The sequence below is a fragment of the Trachypithecus francoisi genome, unplaced genomic scaffold, assembly GCF_009764315.1.
Source record: "Trachypithecus francoisi isolate TF-2019V2 unplaced genomic scaffold, Tfra_2.0 Lachesis_group3, whole genome shotgun sequence".
Classification (NCBI taxonomy): domain Eukaryota; kingdom Metazoa; phylum Chordata; class Mammalia; order Primates; family Cercopithecidae; genus Trachypithecus; species Trachypithecus francoisi.
This window is the reverse complement of record NW_022681468.1, coordinates 138,650,835-138,671,663: the sequence shown is the minus strand read 5'-3', so window position 1 is coordinate 138,671,663 and position 20,829 is coordinate 138,650,835. Positions and strand designations below refer to the sequence as shown.

The following is a 20,829-nucleotide window of genomic DNA, read 5'->3' as shown; positions in this document are numbered from 1 at the left end:
TTACTGCCAGACACTCCACTAAGGTCTCCGTACACTCAACTCATCTAGTCCTCACAACAACCCAAGGGCATGAATACTTTCGTTAGCCATATTTTTTCCAGATGGAGATACTTCTGTCTTTCTCAAACAGGCCAAGCCCACCCTTTCCCCAGGACCTTAGCACAAGTACCGCTAGGGACCCAGAGTAGATTGGGGTGGGACTAGGGCATAGTGGCCTGTGCCCACTGCCCAGAATGCCCTCTCCCTGACTTCCCCTGTCTTCCCATGGTGCAGGTCTTAACTCAGATGTCACCTCATGTACATCATCATCCCTGGCCTCTGTGTCTAGCCCCTGTCTCACCTACTCTGTCACATCCCCTGCTCTTTTGAAATATTGACCTCTTCCTGAAATCACCCCATGGTGATTATTTGTTGCTGCACTGAGGGTCTGACTCCCCAAATGGAATCAATCAAATTATTGATCTTTCCCTGAAATCGACCCATGGTGATTTTTTGCTATTGCTCTAATGGTATGACCTCCCAAGTGGGATCAATTAAAATATTGATCCCTCCCTGAAATCATCCCCTGGTGATTATTCGCTGTTGTGCTAATGGTCTGACTCCCCCAATCGGAATCAATTGAAATATCCCTCCCTGAAATCACTCCATGGGGATTATTTGCTGTTGTGCTGATGGGCTGACTCCCCAAGCAGAATGTGAGGCCTGTCAGAGCTTAGCCATGTCTCTCTTGCTTAGTTCCTACCTTCAGTGCCTGGAACACACAGCCAAGGAGCTCAATAAATTCATTGTTGAATTATTGGATATGACTTGTGTAATATCAAAAGCTATTAAGTGAAGGAGGCAGGACTTGAATCCAGGTTTCTCTGACTTCTGGACTCCTGCTCTTAACCACAGTGACACTCAACTTCCGTGCTCAAGGGGCTTGGGCCCCGTTGTGAGAGCAGGGTTATATAGGAGGTGCCGAAGAGCAGGAGCAAACAGGAAGGAAGCCTGGGCCCTGAGCGCTGGTGCAGTTAATGATTGAGAATATAGGGCTTCAGACACCCTCCAACCTGAGCTTCAAGGCTGAGTCTTCCTGGGAGGGCTGGGAGCCTTCCAGCCTTTCAGAGAGGCCTGTAGGACATTGTTGAGAACACACAGTTCAATGAGTATAACCTGCCAGTCAGAGACAGTTGATTTTGTCCCTCTTGTTCCCTGCCTTCAAGGCAGAGGGGAATAGTGGAAGGAGTTCTAGGAGCTCTTGCCTTTATCCCTTACTGGCCCTGAGGCCCTGGGCAAGTCACTCCAAGATGAGGCCTTGACCTCTTCATCTGTAGCCAGAAGAGGTTGGGTTATGACAACTCTAATACGGTTTCTGGTTTTAAATAGTCCACTATAGTGTTTGTCAATGAAGGCAGGGTCTATGTTTTATAGATTTTATTATTCATCACATCTCTTAGCTAGGGCCCAGCTAAGACCCAATAAATAATTGATGAATGAAGAATGAATTAATGAATGCATGAATGAATGAATGAATGAGAAGACTAGAACATCGTGTCTGTATATAAGGGCTTACAATCCAGTTGAAAGAGAAGATATATCGTGCAACAGCAGGTACTCAGTAACTACTAATTCTGGTTGGAAGACTGCTTTATACTTCACAGTAGGCAATACTGCCAGAAGAAAAAGTCAAACTCCCCTGTGCAGAAGATGAGCAAATAGGACCGTGTGTAGAGGACGGATTGTGCAGTAGAACGAAGCACAAAGGACAAGAGAGAGAAGAGTGATCAGCACCTTGGAAATAAGTAAAGGAGCGGTGGGAAAGGCTGGGGAATGGGGCCCAGTCCCAAGACACGAATAAGAAGGAAGGCTTTCATTTCTGTTTTTTTTTTTTTTTTTTAATGAGAATTGGATTTTTAGAGAAGATACTGCAGCAGCATTAACCGCAGGGAGAGAACAGAAAGGCCTAGGCTCACAGGTTATGAGGCCACCCCTGGGTGCTAGTGGGGATCCTGGCTAGACTGGGGTAGGACTACAGGGTAATGGTCTTCAAAGTAAGGTCAGGGGGTTCAGCTCCACATACGCAGGAGGCAACCAGGAGCCATTATAAGACTATCCTGATGAAGCCAGAGTTTAAGCTCCGTAGCCTAATGGTTGCTTCCAGGAGACTGACACATCAAAGCTTCTCAGGTTCTGACCTTAGAAAAGCTAAGAATGATGGTGGAATAGCTCAGAGCCAGAGCTGGAGCCAGATGATTTGTGTCCCGGCTCTTCCGCTTACGAGCTGTATGCCCCTGGGCAAGTTATCACTTTGTGCCACAATTTCCTTATTTGTAAAATGGGAATAATAATAATATTAATCTCATAGTGTTATTAGGAAGATTAAATGAGTTAATATACACAAAGTGCTTAGAAAGAGGGCTTGACACATTGTAAGTGCTATACTGGGGTTAGCTATTATTGTTGTTTTCAAAAGTGGGGAAGGAGAAACTTTATTTTAAACCAAAAGGAAATCTAAGTGGAAGTGTTCTGTGTTCACTTGGAAACACCAACTTAGATCTGAAGAAAAGGGTCAGAACTGAAAGAAGCCTAAACGTTGTCAATTGTGCAACCAGCATCTTCTATGAAGTCTGACGTTCCATTGCCTCAAAAGCAGTTTCTTTCCTTCCAGCTGCCTCTCATTTTCTCACTTAAGAGTTAATGCTGCAGTATCTTCTCTAAAAGTCAAATTCTCATAAAAACAGAAATGAAAGCCCTCCTCCATATTCATGTCTCGGGACTGGGTTTTGTGTGACACCCTCTCGCCCCTTTCCCCCGCCTTAGCAACAGATGATACTGCTGAAAATAAAACATCCTCCCTCACCCCATGCTGTGAAGATGAGAATTGACCTCCGTCTCAAGACATCACACAACTCCAAACCCGAATGCTGATGAAACTGTTTTGAGTGGGCGACACCAGAGAAAAACAGTAGAGAGCCGCTCCTAGCACAAGTTAGGCAGGCAGAGTCTGGCCTTTCTTCTCTGGCAGAATGTGCTGACTCAAAGCCAGCCAGGGGTCCACATCACATAGTGTCATAGTGTCACTGTGCACGGCTGGCATCCCTGACCTTCCCTGGGACAGGGCAGGGCAGAAAATGCCACACACAGGTTCCTGATGGTGAATCGCGATTAGATGGTATTTAATTTCTGACATACCACAGCGAAAGCACAGCCAGGGCAATTTTACCAACAAAGACGAGGGGATGCTTTGTCAGAGCTATGGTGGACAAGAGGGCAAAGGCAGACTCTATGCAGACAAAATGTCCCCCAACCCTTTCTTAATGAAAGCTATAAAATGATCATGCATTTCCCAACTAGAGTCAAAATGCAGCCTCAAGCAAAGGCCTTGAATAGCGTTAAATACCTGCCCCTGTGGGGGGCGCATTACAACAGCTGCCCCCTCTTTCACATATGGCCTTTCCGAGAAAGAAAAGAAAAGACATAAGAGGAAGAAAGAAAAGAAAGGAAGGCAAAATAAGATGATGATGCAGAAGGCTCTTTGTGACTAGAATAAATGCCTGAAGAAGATATCCCTGCAGTAACCAGCAGATACCATTTCCCTGAGCACTGCTAAATCTTGGTCACGTGAAACCTTTCGAAGGTGTCAGTTACACTTGGTGCATTGTGCGGGCTGGACTCTTTGGCAATGCCCTGTCTTTTGTCTCCTTCAGATGATGTGCCAAATTGCCTATTTAAAACACTGACAAAAGAATGTCTTCTCACACAGAGGGCCTGGCAGAAGGGCTCTTCTCAAGTGAGTGAACCACTTTCCACCTGGATGTCCTGATGACTGAGTGCTGGGAGCAGCCAGTGCAATGGGTGTTTGGGTCTATTGTGAGGGAGGTATTACGAGCCATGACCCCCCAAAGAGGCATGATTTGACCCCTATATCACTGCATCCATGGCAGAGCCACCGCTGACAATGGAGGGATCCCCTGCTCCTCTTCACATCCTCTTCTACTGTGCTCCCCCAGCTCCACTGCAAAGGCAGCCGCCGCCCAAGCTTACCACCGGTAGTGGTGAGGACCCTGGGACTTCTGACTCCCAGCTGTAGCTGAATTTCATGGTTTTTACTAAGATTTTTTTTTTATTGGTTGGTTGAAATCTAGCAAATTTTTTTTGTTCACTACAGTTTTCTTCTAACAGTGATCAATACTTTGAGGCTTTGTCATGCACTGCTGTCATCCTTAGAATAGTCTGTGGACACTTCCCTGAATATGGAATATGAACATGAATATGGAAGAGCAGAAACCATTTTGAATATTTACTACTGCTCTGGGGTAAATGAAAGGGGCTAAGAGCTCCAGGTTTATGTTTTAGGGTAGGGGTCCCCAACACCCGGACCCATATCAGTCCATGACCTGTTAGGAACTGGGCCATACAGCAGAAGGTGAGTGGCAGATGACTGAGCGAAGCTTCACCTGTATTTACAGCCACTCTCCAGTGCTCACATGACCGCCTGAGCTCCCTTCAGATCAGCAGCAGCATTAGATTCTCACAGGAGTACAAACCCTATTGAGAATCTAATGCCTAATGATCTGTCACTGTCTCCCATCACCCCCAGATGGGACTGTCTAGTTGCATGAAAACAAGCTCAGGGCTCCCAGTAATTCTACATTATAGTGAGTTGTATAATTATTTTGTTATATATTACAATGTAATATTAGAAATAAAATTCACAATAAACGTAATACATTTGAATCATCCCAAAACTATCCCTCCCCACACCCCAGTCTATGGAAAAATTGTCTTCCATGAAACTAGTCTCTGGTGCCAAAAAGGTTGGGAATCGCTGTTTTAGGGAATAATTAATCTGGTGGCACAGCAGGGCACTTGGATATGAACTGTGGGGTATTGTGAGATGCTCACTTCCCCATCACTGAAATCTCTGCCACATGGGCAATACCTCTGTTAAGCAATATCTCCAAGGGGTGGTTGTTAAAATGAGCACATACTCTCTGAGATAGGGTATCATGGTAATTGATCCATATCTGGCAATAGCTTTGTGCAATATTAGATAATAACTTCCCCTCTCAAGAACCCTGTATAACTGTATACTCAAGAGTTCTAGTAGCCTTTTTACAGATTCCTTGAGATTTTCTATGTAAACAATCATGACATCTGCAAACAGTCTTCATCCTTTTCAATCTGTATGCCTTTGAGTTATTTTTCCTTGCATTATTGCACTGGCTAGGACCTCCAGTAGGATGTTAAATAAAAGCGATGAGATTAGATACCATCACCTTCTTTCTGATATTAGGGAGAAAACATTCAGTCTTTCACCATTAAGGATGATGTTAGCTGTAGGTTTTTTTTGTAAATGCCCTTTTCCAGACTGAGGAAGTTCTCTTCTATTCCCAGTTTGTTGACAAATCAAGAATAGGTGCTGAATTGTATCAAATGCCTTTTCTATATCCTTGAGATGATCATATACTTTTTCTTGCTTAAATTGCTAATATGCTGAGTTAAACGAACTGAATGATTCAAATTTTGGACTCTCAGCAGGTAGAGAGTCAGACAGTTAAATCACTGGCAGATAGGTTTGATCCTTTAGAAACTTGTGTTGAAACTTTGTAATGATGGGGTCCACCACAGCCTTTAACCTGGGGCTAATTTAGCCCCACTACTAAAACTAGACTTTTTCAAGGACTCTACCCAGTATTTCAGTATTTGATGAGATTTCTCCATGTTGGCCGTGGGAATGAGAACTTTTTGCTGTGTGAGCCCTGAGTATTTTATAGCGAACAGTGTGTGAATTCCTTTCCCAGCGCTCTGGAATTCCCTCATGTGTGGAAGTCATCCCTCAGTCACAGGTTCAAGAGAGCCCTCTGCAGACCCACAGGGCTCTCTCACACAGCTGTCTCCTTTCTGCTCTTCTAGCTTGCAAATTCTAGCCATCTCCATCTCCCCAAACTCTGCTTTTTGGCCCCTCAACTTAGTGAGATTGACAGGCTATTTGAGATCCTCCTCCCTGTGCCACTGGGAACTACCTCCCAGCAGTGAACTGGGACAATCCAAGGGTGCTTTCACTGCTCAGGGTTCAAGGCTGACACAAGCTGTTACTTAGACTTTGACTGGTTTCTAGCAATGTGGGAGGACAGCAATTCTGGTAGTCATAGCTCCCTGTGAACAGAGGCAGAAATTTCACCCACTATCTTTTGTTCACCATCCCTATTAATGGTTGTCCTAAAGCAACTTTACCTGTTTTGCTATTGTGATTGAAAGTATTTTGCGGCCGGGCGTGGTGGCTCAAGCCTGTAATCCCAGCACTTTGGGAGGCCGAGACGGGCGGATCACGAGGTCAGGAGATCGAGACCATCCTGGCTAACATGGTGAAACCCCGTCTCTACTAAAAATACAAAAAAAAACTAGCCGGGCGAGGTGGCTGGCGCCCGTAGTCCCAGCTACTCGGGAGGCTGAGGCAGGAGAATGGCAGGAACCCAGGAGGCGGAGCTTGCAGTGAGCTGAGATCTGGCCACTGCACTCCAGCCCGGGCGACAGAGCGAGACTCCGTCTCAAAAAAAAAAAAAAAAAAAGAAAGTATTTTGCATTGGAATGTCACAGAAAAGGGCATTGGAGATGGAATCAGAGGTGCTTTGCTGCTCTGACTTGGCAGCATCTGTTATAACCACTGTAGGCCTTAGTTTCAACATCTATAAAATGAGAGTAAGGATGACTGCCAAGCCTACCACTCTAATATGTTGTTAGGAATAAACTAAATAATGTGTTTAACACTCACTATTATGGCAGCAGACACACGCCTCTGAGCATCATGGTTGCAGACTTCTCATTAGGCCTTCCTTACCTTCTTTCCACTGTTGCTGTCATCTCCCCCTCTTGCGGTTCACTCCTCTCTCTAACCTGTTGGCTCAGCCAAATTTCTCTAAAAATAATCCAGCAGTCCAGGAGTAGTGGCTCACACCTGTAATCCCAGCACTTTGGGAGGCCGAGGCAGGCAGATCACCTGAGGTCAGTTCAAGACCAGCATGGCGAAACCCTGTCTCTATTTAAAATACAAAAATCAGATGGGTGTGGTGGCTCACGCCTATATACTTGGGAGGCTGAGGCAGGAGAATTGCTTGAACTCAGGAGGCAGAGGTTGCATTGAGCCGAGATCGTGCTATTGCACACCAGCCTGGGTGACAGAGCCAGACTCTGTCTCAAATAAATAAATAAATAAATAAATAAATAATCCAGCAAAGCTACCTGGAAATGCTGTTCTTTTATGGTCACACTACTGCTCTAAAATGGTTATGAAAAGCTGTGTGTTTGGTGTATAAAACTGCTTCCCTGGAAAGCACAAAGTACAATAATATAAAGTGGTATGCCAGAACTTTTTGCACCATAGGCTATATGTCATTTGCTTTTTTGGTCAGGGATACCTGGAGCTGCAGGAAATCCAGGAGAAAGGGGAGAAAAGGGAGACCATGGTGAACTGGGCCTGCAGGGAAATGAGGGCCCACCAGGGCAGAAGGGAGAAAAGGGTGACAAAGGAGATGTGTCCAACGATGTGCTCCTGGCAGGTAAGAGGGGTGCGCTCTGGCTCTCTTTGAGGGCTTGTGTGCCCAGAGAACTTCCTGGCTTCCAACACCTGGGCTGCTCCTGTGTCTTCTCTCCTTTATGGCCTTATGTGGCCATCTGTTTTGCAGCATGTTTTGGAGTTCTATGCTTTCAAAGAGGAGAAACCTGAGCATGTCACTCCATGTGGCAAGACCAGATCTGGGTTCTGAGCATACGTGGTTCAGGTAATTGGGTCTAAAAGCCACGGTTGACTTGAATGGAATAAAGGAAGTTTTCTTTTCCAAGATATATTGAAATCCAGCACAATCCAGAATAAGACAAGTAAGCAGGCAACTTACGACACCTCAGAGGACAACTGACAGGAAGCACAAGCATTTGCTTCACTGATGAGGTCGAGCCATCCTCAGGCCCTGATCCCAGTGGCCTTTTTACATATAATTGGGGCAAAATATTGTTGTGCCAAGCCCTGATCAACCTCAGTAGGGATGGCAACAGATTCAAGAAGCTAAAGAAGAAATCCAGGGCCAGCAAATGTGACACGGAGCTTTACTGGGGGCTTCGTACAGAGGAGAGAGTCCAGTGGTGGCGGACTGGACAGGAGAACCAACTTAGGACAAAAACAACCCAGGGGCAGTGGGCTGGATGAGCTAACTGCCTTACCTGCAGCCCAGGGGCAGTGGACTGAGCAGGAAAACTGCAGCCACTTGCAAACAGCATTGCAATTTACCTGGCATTTTCACTTAACACCTTTACTAGTTTGTTCTCACATTACTATAAATTACCTGAGACTGGGTAATTTATGTATTTTTCAAAAGGTTTATTGGCTCATAGTTCTGCAGGCTATACAAGAGGCATGATGCTGTCATCTACGCGGCTTCTGGAGAGGCCTCAGGAAACTTGTAATCATGGCAGAAGGTGAAGGGGCAGTCGGCACATCACATGGCGAGAGCAGGAGTGAGAGAGAGAGCGAGAGTGGGGTGTGAAGTGCCACACACTTTTAAATGACCACATCTCGCAATAACTCACTTATTACCAAGGAGATGACCCAAGCCATTCATGAGAGATCTGCCTCCATGATCCAAACACCTCCCACAGACCCCACCTCCAACACTGGGGTTTACAATTCAAAATGAGATTTGCGTGGGATATCCACACCACATCAACACCCTCCCCTTAACCACCTCCACCTGGCAACCTTCACTTAACCCAAAACTCAGGGCCTCAATTGCCTGCACAGCCCCTCTTCCATGAGATGGGCCAGGGGTTCAGATGTTCCTCAAAACAAGGAACAAAGTTCTGGGTTGGCAACTCCCAGATTCCCTAGCTCTGAGCACACATTCAGATGCATCTGCCATCCAGGGTCATTCTAAGGATACACTTCAGTTATTGCCATCAGGGGCGTTTCCCCTACAAATACAGTGGCTGCTTTTCCAGCCCAAGGTAAAAGCAGATAGTTGGTGTTTGTGGGAGAAGAAGGTAAGGGGCAGAAAGTCACAAAGCAATAGCACAGGGGAAAGAGCAGGTAACAGCTGACTCTCATGGAGGAGCAGGAGGCAGAAGAATTTTAAAAGCACAGTGCCTTGGAGATCATCTGTATGATAAAAATGTAACATGTAAATATAACTATGTAGTCAATACAGATTTATCAAATACCAGAGAACACCATTTCTGAATCAGAGACTTAGCTAGTAGCTATAAATGAGGAAGACATAATGTCTGTCCTCAGGAAGCTAGGATGATGCTAAATGTTCAGAAGAATGACCCTGAATCAGTTGCCCATCCAACCATCTATCCATTCATTGATTGAGTGCCTATTGTTTACCAGGCACTGTGCTTAGACCAAAGTATCAAGGAAAGATCAAACGTGGTTTAGTACATCTTGTTTCATGAACAGCAGATGTTGCTATGCAAAACATGTATAATTTAAGAGGTGTTTTTGACAGGGTAATATACATAAATGTATTTGAAAAAATATAAAATTCTGTTACACTTCCGTTACATAGAAAATCTACACATCCAGAGTACCGTGTTCCTCCATGCTGCTGACCACGTGAGGGGTGATGACAAACCCTTCAGAAAAGCACCATCCCTTATGAACCCCAATTGAAAAGACCAGGTCAGAGAAGAGGGTGTCCCCTGGAGGAGACTGGAGAGGGTGTAGGAGGTTGGGCCTCATCTGCTCTGCTTGCAGATCTCTGCCCCTTCCTGGTGGACAGAGACCTGCCTCCAGCTTCTGTGACCCCACTTGTCCACTTGTAGAGAAACTGAAAAGGCTTATTTGGTCTGACTGCGAGGAGGCAGCTAAAGAGACCTTAGCTGACCACTCTCTTCCCTTTTTCCCACCCTCTCTCCCTTCTTCCCTCCCTCCCTCCTTTCCTCCCTCTCTCCTTTCCTCCCTCCCCTTTCCTTCCCTCTCTCCTTTCTCTCTTCTTCTCTCCCCTTCTCTGTCCCTCTCTCCCCTTCCTCCTTCTCCCTCCTCCCTCCTCTCCCTTTCTCTCTCTCTCTCCAGGTGCCAAAGGTGACCAAGGCCCACCCGGTCCACCTGGGCCCCCAGGCCCTCCAGGTCCTCCAGGCCCCCCTGGAAGCAGAAGAGCCAAAGGCCCTCGGCAGCCAAACATGTTCAACGGCCAGTGCCCAGGTCACCACCTCTCCCCCATGGGTCATGGGGCCCCGCCTCCTCTGTCAATTATTCCAAATTCTTGGTCTGGACCCCAGGCTCTGGGACCAGATTTGTTTTAATAGAGGGAGGAGGGTTTTGTCCAAAATGAGAGTTCCCTTCTTGCAACCTTCTCACAGGAGGTCTTCGTAGTCTGCCCCGGGGCTGAAGACCAGGGACAGTTTCAAAATTAGGCCTCCCACTCCCCATTCCCTCCTCCTGCTTCCTTCATTTACCAGCAGCCCAGTCCTCCTCCTTGCCCTGTCCACCATCCCTTTCCCCTGAAACAGTCTGGAAAGCTAAGCTGCTGTGTTTGCACTCTTGGGAAATGAGAAGTTTGACTGATGCTCAGGAAATGAAGGGGAAGTTTGGATTGGTTAAGTCCTCACGAATAGTAACAACAGTGCTACATTAAGCCAGGCACAGGGCTATGTACTTATTTAATTCTCAAAATAATCCTATGATATTGGAATCATATTGTGTGCAACTTACAGATAACAAAACCGATACCCCAAAGAGCTAAGGAACTCGCTCCAGGAGTAAATGGCGGAGCTAGGATTCAAACTCAGTTCTGCCTAACTGTAAAGTCCCAGCTCTCAGGGCATCTTCCATTTTGATAGAAATTCACACTTTGAGACCTGACCCAAGGTCAAGCCAACCAAGAGCAAGGAATGCTTGACCTCTGGTGGACTTGTTCTTTAGCCAATTTGTGGCACAGTGGCCACAGGGTTGAAAGCTAACTGGAAATCAAGGATTATATTAATGGAAAATACTTCTAGGGTGATGCTAGGACTTCTCCCCCAAAGGGGTGACCTAGGATCTGTCACCTAACTGAAACTATGAGGAGGGCCACTTGCGGCCATCTCCTCAATGGCACTCATAAGGAGGATCCTCACTGGAATTTCTCAGCCTTGCTGTGGCCATTGCTGTCATTTTCCTAAACAGTCTTAAGTTCTGTTTGGTGCACTGTTCTTTCTGGAAGACATTTGGGGGCACACAGTCAGCTGTCAAAGTGGGCGAATCTGTGCTTTCGAAGATGGCGCCATCGCCCTCCCCAACTCAGTGGAGCCTGATTATAATTCTGCAATGTGAGACCGCGGCAGAGCTGCTCCTCTGCTGGGCTACTGTGCAGTGCCTCCCCAGCCGTTAGCATCAGCCCTTTGCTCAGCTTCCCTTGAAGAATGAACTGAGAGGGAACCTCCCCTGAGAGAAGGGGGCTCTGACCTGAGCTTTTGCAGAATTCTAATTTGCCACAGGCTCTGCCAGCCAGTGACAGCTCTTGTCTGGAGAAGCAGTCTCTGGGCTTAGCCTAATCTACCAGGGGGCTGGATCGGCAGGGGCTGGATGCAGAGTAAGGAAAATGGCTTTAAATGAAAGGCATTCTCTTCCACTCTGCCTCCTAGAAATGAGTCTTTGGTTGCCAGGCATTTGCATCTGAACTTGGCCCTCTCTCCTGCTCCAACTCCATGTCTTTAATACCCTATAGTTCCCTAAGTGGAAACCCCAGTTGAAACCCTGGGGGCAGCAGGATTGCCCATGGGAAGTTGTAACAGATCCCTGAGACCACTCTCATCAGGTGACAGAAGGACTTCAGGGAAACACAGGCTTATCCAGCTGGAAGGAAGCTTAGAGATCACGGAGGGTCGGGAGCCCCTTCAGATTACCCTTTCCATCAAGCAACCACAGGGTGATTTGAAACCCTCAGGATTTGAGTGGGCCTGTGGTTCAGTCCATGTCCTGTCCTCTTCACCCTGGCCACGTGCATCCTCCTCCCTCTTCTCTCTCAGCCTTGCTTCTGCTGCCCTAAGGCACCTCTTCACCAAAGGTCTAAATTCAGCCCATTCATTAAGGGGGACACTGATAAGCCGAGGAGGATGAATCATAGCTCAGCTGTAGCCTCAAGCCAACTTGAACCAGGCCCCTGTCAAGGACCTGTGTTTCTCTAGGCCCTTACACAGAGACAGTGGGGGAAACGGTCATGAGGGGACTCCCGTGTAGGCCCTTAGACACAGACAGCAGGGAAATGGTCATGAGGGGACTCCTGTGTCTCTGGGCTGGATGGAATCTAGATTACTTCTTCCTCTAAATCTGTGTTTCCCCTCCTGATGCCTCTCCCAGGAAGATGCTGCATAAAGTGGACCACCCCATTGTCTGGGGCTGCTATTTCACAGCTTCCACCAGCTTCCCTGAAAGTGAAAATCCTTCCAGAACAATGCAATCATGATAGTGATACTACCTGCCAGATGGGCCAGGAGGGTGTCAGCAAGCCTCTCATTTCCCCCAAATTGCTGAGGCCTTGAACAGGCTGGCTCAGGCCACTTTGTTGCTTTTACTGACATCCTTTTGGGATTGTATTATCTTAGCAACTGTACTCCTGAAAAGCTTCTTGGGAACTCAACAAGCAGGGCGAAGAATTTGGAAGGCTATGACTTGGAGTTGCTTAAAAGCAAGCAACCAAGGAATCTGGTGACCTATTGCAAGGGATGCTTATGAGACTAGAGTCTGGAATGAGGTGGGGAAGAGCAGCAGCTATAAAGTCCAACAAATCTCACTGTGCCAGCCGTATTTGCTCTGATGATTGTCATCATTTTAGGTGAGACGTGTGCCATACCAAATGATGATACCTTGGTTGGAAAAGCTGATGAGAAAGCCAGTGAACACCATTCCCCACAAGCAGGTATGGAAACAAAGCATCCTGTCTTGAAATTCAGAAATTGAAAGACTTCAAGTCATAATTGGCAGGTAAGTGACTTTCTTTTCTCTTTTGGCAGAATCCATGATCACTTCCATTGGAAACCCAGTGCAAGTGCTGAAAGTGACAGAGACATTTGGGACTTGGATAAGAGAATCTGCTAACAAGAGCGATGACCGGATTTGGGTGACAGAGCATTTTTCAGGTACTTACACTCGGCCGATGACCCATATCTGTGTGGTAACTGTATTTTTCATCTGTTGCCTACCTTTGGGCGTATTCCATTTGTGTGTGTCTGAAATCCTCAGTAGCTGGTGTGATAAATGTCTCTTTATTTTAGAAAGACCAGTGAGTGGGCAGAAAACTTTCTTCCTTTGAACATGCTAGTGGCAAGATTTGAAGTTCAGGTCACAGGATCATGACGAGGGTAACCCAGAGATCGCCTGTTTTAGGACAAGTATCCAGAAGGAAACAAATAACATTATGACTGCAGGCCTCATAAACCTCCAAACCATAATGGGAAAAAAATATCAGAGACAAAATCCTTGTGGACCACCCAACTTTCTCTAAGGTTACCCCCTCTCCCAGAAGAGTACTTGTGGACATCTTTCCCAGCCACCTGTTGGACAGAGAGCCCAGGGAGAAGGTGAAGTTCCACCTTGCAGCTACACTGTATCTGAGCAGGACCCTAGTTGTACTGTCCCAAAGAGAGGTGGTCAGGAATTGCTGGTGGTAGTAACAGTGGCCTCGTTAAAGAAGGGGTCTGACCATACTCACTGGTTGGAGAAATAGCTGAGAAGAAATCACTTCTTTGTTTTATCAAGGCTACTTATTAAACTGGGAAGCTGGTAGTAACTGCCCAGATTACCAGGATTTGGGGACTCAAAAAGATAGTAATGTTGTGCATTAGTAGTGGCTGCTGCACAGTGCAGGAAGAGGTGGGAGGAGGCAAGAGGTGACTGTCCAAGCACCAAGTATCTGCTATTCCTGGTGAAGGCCTACACCACTCTCACAGAAAGTGATAAACAGTATAGAGTGGGGTGGGAGAGGGTGATACATAGTTCTCCCAGGAGGAGTCAGGCCAATTCGATGCCTACCACATTTGAACGACATTTCAGAAATCCATATGGAGAGCTAGACTTTGAGCTGGGGAGTCTTAGACTCTTCACACTGGACAAGGGACCTTAGGGAACACTTCACTCTCAACTTCCCTCCTTTGAAATTCCTCCCAAGGACTCCCTCCCAAGCTGTGATTGCTGGAGGTAGGTAACAGCCTCTCCCTGGCTTCCCTCCTACAGGCATCATGGTGAAGGAATTCAAGGACCAGCCCTCACTTCTGAATGGCAGTTACACGTTCATCCACCTTCCATATTATTTCCACGGCTGTGGGCACGTTGTTTACAACAACTCTCTCTACTACCACAAAGGGGGTTCCAACACCATAGTGAGGTGAGTCGCACCAGGGCACCTTCTCATGCCTCTCAGGCAGCACCTGCGCTATGGTGCTTTTGTGAGCAATTGGGCCTAGGGACTGTGTTTTCATCATCTTTGTGTCCCCAGGGCTGACACACAGAGGTCAGTCAGGGTTTGTCGACTGAATGAATCACAGGATACGTTAGTGAGCCCCATGGCCCAGCCCCTGCCTGGGGTCTGCATTTGTTGCTGGTCTGGACAGCCCGAGGAAGGTCAGAGCCAGGGAGAAGTAGACCTGGAGTGGTGATGGCTGCAGCTTCCCCTTCCTCTGAGAGAGAAGCAGCCTGAACTCAGAGCTCCCCCTGGTGGAATGTGCTGCTGCTCCCTGATGAAGTTTTGTTTTGGAAAACTTTGGGTGTGGGGAATTTCATGTCACAGCTGAGATCATTGAAGACTGGGAAACGAACCCCAAGTCAGGCATCTCTGCCTTCAGATCCGTCTGTCATCCTGATGGAGTCCTCCCAGGTCGCCCTCTGCTCTCCCATGGGGAAGCGAGGAGGGTCACCTGGGTAGACATTGCCCAAAGCAGCCGCTGAGCCTTCCCCACAAGAGTTGCTGAAGTTCTGTCTTTAGGGTTCAAGAAGAGGAAATCAAGCTCTGGCCTTCGGAGGCAGAAGAAGGTCGTCTTGGGCAAATCAAGAGAGCAATGAACCGAAAGCCAGGACACTTGGTTTCTGGCTCCAACTCTTCTGCCTCCTCTATGGCCTTGGACCAAGAGACAGCATTTCCTGTGTCTCACTGTCCTCAACTAAAAATAAAAAGATGGACTACAGCCTCTGAGTCCTTCTCGCTCTTCCCCGTCTGAAACGGTAAACCCAGTATTATGAATGCCACAGTCCTACTCATTCAAAACAAGAGACAGTGACCTTGAGGGAGGACTGAGTCCCTTCTCTCTCCCTCATCCTTCCCCTACCCTTAGTGAGGTCCAGCTTTAACAACCTTTGGTGTTTGAATGCTCAGGTTAGAATGGGGTGAGTTTCCTAGTATAATGTGCAATTTGATCAGACACATCGGACACTGGCGTCAGCCGTGGCAGGAAGCATCCCCTCCTTTGCCTTTCACTTCCCTGTACATGACACCCCCATCATCATCTCTACACGACACCCCCATCATCATCTCGACACCTCCCTGGCCGCCCCATTTGGGCAGTCTTGTGCTAGTAGAAAAAGACAACTGACCTACCACCTGCTCAGCAGTCCTCGCTCTCAAGACACACTCCTTCATCCGATGCTGCTCACTGAATCTTGTGGTCCCCTGCTGCCATGTTCTATAGGGCTATGGCCACACGGAGGTGGGGTTGGAGGGAGTTCTGCAGTGGATAACCTCCACAGTGAGAATGGGCCTCTTCAAGGAGGTGTATCTTCTAAGGAAGCTAAGTTTGGATGCAGTGGTTAGGAGGCTGTACTGCTCTATGCCAGGCCACTGGCTGGGACCTGACAGAGAGGCAGAGCTGAATTCGACCCTGTAATTGCTGGGAGAGATGGGTCTCACCAAGGAATGCAGCTGTGAGGTGGCAGGACTAGACAGCCAAATGGCAGCACTAAACCCCAGGTATTCAGAGGAAGAACTCCCGTGAACTGAGATGTGCAGGGACCTTCCCAAGCCTCACTCTTCTCTAGTTTCTTCATGGTTTCTTAATAGACTTCAAGTCTGTTATGCTCAAATGCATATCCACAGATTCACACATTTCATGTTTCTTCTGCTGCTCAATGGCACCCTCTGGTGTTTTCTTTTAGCCTAATGTTCCTGAATTTTTATTCCTGGAGTACCTTTTGAATTATAGTTCACTTTTATGCTACAGCCTAGAGTTGGAATCTGTCAAATCAGCCTCCAGGAGCTGAGGGGCATGACATTCCATGCTATAGTTTAATGTATCCAGCCACTTACTTGACGAGAAAATGGTTTTCACAGTCATGACTTTGCAACAGCCCTTCTCACCTGGTGACTTTCTTTTCAACTCTGCAGACTGTGAAACTCTTTTTTTAAAATTTCAGCAGGGAGTAAAGGAATAACCATCACACCTAGAGTTAGAAACCCTAAGTTCAACCTCTAGCTCTGCCTCTTACTTGTATTCTTGGGCCAGTTGCTTCCCAATTTTTCTTATAAAATGAAAAGATTGGACTAGATCCTCTTTTACAGCCCCCTTGCAGCTCTAAGAATCTTTGAGGAGGCATTTCAGGAGGTCAACAAACATCTGGGCATTAGTGAAGTGGAGGTCACATGGCTAGTAAGTGGTCACTCAGATGCAAATTCATTCTGACTATAGGGAGTATTCTCTTTAACACCACACCTCTCCTGAAGTCTCCCTGTTGCCTCTGCTAGCACAGCCAGTCATCGTCTCTTACATCCTCACTGCTCACAGCATTGCCCAAGGACCAGCAGAGCAGGCATTACCTGGGAGCTTGTAAGAAATGCAAAATCCCAGCCCTCACCCCTGACCCACTAACTCAGTTTAATAGAGGAGCCTAATAAACCACCTTTGTCCACAGAAACAGTGATTCACGTGTACTTTTCTTTGTTTGCATATTTCAGATTTGAATTTGGCAAGGAAACATCCCAAACTCTGAAGCTTGAAAATGCCTTGTATTTTGATCGAAAGTACCTTTTTGCAAATTCCAAGACTTACTTCAATCTAGCCGTAGATGAAAAGGGCCTTTGGATTATCTATGCATCAAGTGTGGACAGCTCAAACATTCTTGTAGCACAACTGGATGAGAGGACATTCTCAGTGGTGCAACACATCAATACCACGTACCCCAAATCCAAGGCCGGCAACGCCTTCATTGCCCGAGGAATCCTCTATGTGACAGACACCAAAGATCTGAGGGTCACATTTGCCTTTGATTTGTTAGGAGGGAAACAGATCAATGCAAACTTTGATTTAAGAACTTCCCAGTCTGTTCTTGCCATGTTAGCATACAACATGAGAGATCAGCATTTATATTCATGGGAAGATGGCCATTTAATGCTTTATCCTGTGCAGTTTTTGTCAGCTACCTTAAATGAGTGATGTGCTGCATTCTGCTCCCTTCAGCAAATTTCAGGTGTTTTCTGGGACCAGTTCTCTGCCAACAGGAAACTTGTTTTTTTAACGGCAGCCAGATATTTAGAACATAACCTCATGACATAAGTGTTTATATGGTCAGTGAGCCCCTCTTAGTGAAATAGCAACAGATTGGAAGTTGAAATGGCTGAAATGTGGTGATTTTCCCACAACTGACTCTGCAAGTTACCTCTTTCTCCTTGGGCCTTAGTTTCCCCATTGGTAATCTGAACCATCTGGCTAAGATGATTGGGAAGATTTTCTCTACCTGTAGGAAATTTAGTGATTCTTGGCGGCTTCTCTTCTGACAACTTTTATGTATCTGCTTCTGTTGTTTAGCTTTTTTAGCCACATGCTGACCAAATTTCCCTTTGAGTTGAGAAGTCCAGTGGCTTGAGTAGTGAATCCCTCAGTGCTGACTTAGATCTGGTGCTTTGAAAAGGTGCATTAACTCTTTAAGGCATCTAAAGTATCACATTATCCATAATTTATTGCTTTTCTTTGCATCTGCACCTGCCACCACAGAATCATTACCCTCAGCTGCTGACTGGGCAGCTCTGAGATTAGCAAAAGCCAGGGACAGCTACATGTTCAGGTTTTTTTTTTTCAATAAGCTATTTTTTTTTTCTTTTCTTGTTTCAAATAGAGAGTCTTGCTATGTTTCCCAGGCTGGTCTTGAACTCCTGGGGCTCAAGTGATCCTCCTGCCTTGGCCTCCCAAAATGCTGGCATTATAGGCATGTGTGCCTGGCCAAGGTTTTTTTTGTTTTTTTTGTTTTTTTTTTTTTGAGACAGAGTCTTGCTCTGTCACCCAGGCTGGAGTGCAGTGGCACGATCTTGGCTCACTGCAAGCTCCGCCTCCCGGGTTCACACCATTCTCCTGCTTCAGCCTCCCGAGTAGCTGAGACTACCGGTGCCCACCACGATGCCTGGCTAATTTTTTGTATTTTTAGTAGAGACGGGGTTTCACCGTGTTCGCCAGGATAGTCTCAATCTCCTGACCTCGTGATCCACCCACCTTGGCCTCCCAAAGTGCTGGGATTATAGGTGTGAGCCACCACGCCGACCCCAGGTTTCTTAATAAAAGAGAATCACAATCTTCCAGATTCCCCCCAACTTCTTATCATGTTGATTTGTAGCTGTGGATCATGAACAGTGAATCCTCAGATCACGCTGACTTCTTTTGCTGCTTCTGTGGATCCAGTATCAAAGTACTAAATGCTGTGTAAGTAGACGTTAATCTGGCTGGAACCATGGGAAGCACTTTCCAGTGTTCAGAGGAGAGGTGCCATTTGTGGTTATTACGTAGAACTGGGCCAGAGCCAGTGCATTGCCTGTTTTTTTAAATAAGGTTTTACTGAGCACAGCCACGCTCATTTATTTATGCAGCATGGCCTGTGACTGCTTTTGCTCTGCACCAGCAGAATTGAGTCATTGCAACAAACAGCGTATAGCCCCACAGTGCCTAAAATATTGACTAGCTGCCCCTTTATGGAAAAAGGTTGCTGATTCCTGATAAAGAATATAAAGTGAGCCTGATTCTTGAAAAAATCAGAACCAGAACCTGTTTTGTTTTATTCTAAACTAAGAAGCCACATAGGATGTGACTTGCATTTTGAGTAGAGGGGAAGGGTGATAACGGCGTAAAATGAAGTGGCCCTCCACAAAGGCCGGTTAGGGGACTGTTCTTTGACATAGTTTTAAAGGATGTGATCTGGTCCCCTTGGATGCCAGGAGAGAATCCAGTTGAACTTGCTCCTAAATGCTCTTAAATATGCATATTTTCTGCCAACTCACTTCTTTAAACATCTTTCAGCCCAGCGCTGTGGCCCCCGGAAGGGCCACTGCGAATAGAGAGGAAGCTGGAAAAGTTCCTGGGGCTCTGCAGCCAGGAAGGCGAACCAGGACAAATCTTACGTAAAGATTTTCCAGCAACTTGCCCCAATTTGTGTGTGTTCTGAAACTTTTTCTCTGGGACCAAATTCATTCTCAGTGGCCCTGAGTTCAATACATTATTAACAGCAGCATTTTAAAACTTAGGGGATGAGCTGGGCATGGTGGCACATAACTGTAATCCCAGCTACTCGGGAGGCAGGGATGGGAGGATCACTTGAGGCCAGGAGCTCAGGACCAGCCTAGAAAGACCCTATCTCTAAAAAATAAAATATAAGTAAATAAAACTTAGGGGGTGTACAGATTTACATATTCAAATCTCCCAGCTCCCTTGAAAGTCCCCAGGCAGCTGTTAGTAACTTGTTTGTTGTGTCCTCAACATGATAGGTATTTGAAACTTCTCCCCCTACTTTTTCATTAGATTGGTTATGCCATATCACCTTAGCTTTCAAAGATACTCTTTTCAGATTCACATTCTCTAACAAAGAGTCTCATGTTCAAGATCGATACGTCTAATGAGTGCTGGTGTCCTTCTAAACTATTTAAATATATATGTTGCCATTGTTGAACACAGGAGACCGGGATAAGGATATAGTTTCATAGTAATAGTATATACAATACTAATTGTATATACAGTAGCAACCAAAAGAGGTTAATTAGCACATATTCCTTTTAGAAAAATGTTTTAGAAACCTCAGTCTTGATATCTGAGCTATCTTGGCTTCCTTACTTGTAAGTAAGGGATCATGCTCACCACTGGAGAAGCTTACACTGGGACTTTTTTCTTTTTTTTTTTTTTTTTTTGGTTATGACAGAATAATGCTAATGTAAGGACAACTGAGTTTGATCAGTGTTTAATGGCAGTGGGTAATCTTATCTGATTGTCTTTAAAAGTGAAAAGGATTAAGATTTTATTCTTTCTTGTAAACATTACTTGATTTTTTAAAAAAGTTTTGGCCTCACTGCTAAAATAGAGTGTGCAACCTAAGGTTTTTAAGTCAAGACACTGTTTTAGGAGTTTGCCCTCTCATTTATAGCCAAAGTTGCTCTAAAGCACTTTCCAAATATCTGCACTTCTGATGTCAGAATCAAACCAGATAATTCTCTAATTCTTCTTTCATCTAAAGTAGATAGCTTCCCCCTGGAGAGTAAACAACACCATCCCTCCCAACCTCAAAGCTAGGCCACACTCTATTTCAAAGCATTTTCTTTCAACTGATAAGGTGTCTTCCTGAAGCCAAACAGGTGGTTCTGGTCTCAAAGTATCATTAGGCACAGGTGCTATCACAGAAAAAGTTCTGGGGTGGAAGTTTTCAGATGAGGAGCTCTGATCTTAGGCATCTTAACAGTCACAAGGTGAAAAGTCAAATGAAACAGTGCAATTCTTGATGAGTCAGGTGTCATCTTCCCGTCACACAGAGGACGTTTTGGATCTGATCATCTGATGGCAAGTGAAGGAGAAAGAGTGATAGGGCTCTTCATTTTCATCCAGATGCCGTGGCCTTGTGTTTCACAGCATTAAGAGCCGTAATTT

At 46.1% G+C, this 20,829-nt stretch overlaps 1 protein-coding gene across 1 annotated transcript in view; it reads left to right on the top strand.

Moving 5' to 3' along the window:
- Positions 1 to 18,104, top strand: part of GLDN (gliomedin) — a 67,887-nt gene extending 49,783 nt beyond the window's left edge. The window contains exons 5-10 of the mRNA XM_033190120.1: positions 7,395 to 7,541; positions 10,049 to 10,177; positions 12,789 to 12,872; positions 12,967 to 13,092; positions 14,186 to 14,336; positions 16,893 to 18,104. Coding sequence (XP_033046011.1) covers positions 7,395 to 7,541; positions 10,049 to 10,177; positions 12,789 to 12,872; positions 12,967 to 13,092; positions 14,186 to 14,336; positions 16,893 to 17,370 — 1,115 coding nt within the window. The 3' untranslated portion in view covers positions 17,371 to 18,104. The remainder of the gene's footprint in view (positions 1 to 7,394; positions 7,542 to 10,048; positions 10,178 to 12,788; positions 12,873 to 12,966; positions 13,093 to 14,185; positions 14,337 to 16,892) is intronic.
- Positions 18,105 to 20,829: the final 2,725 nt, after the last annotated feature.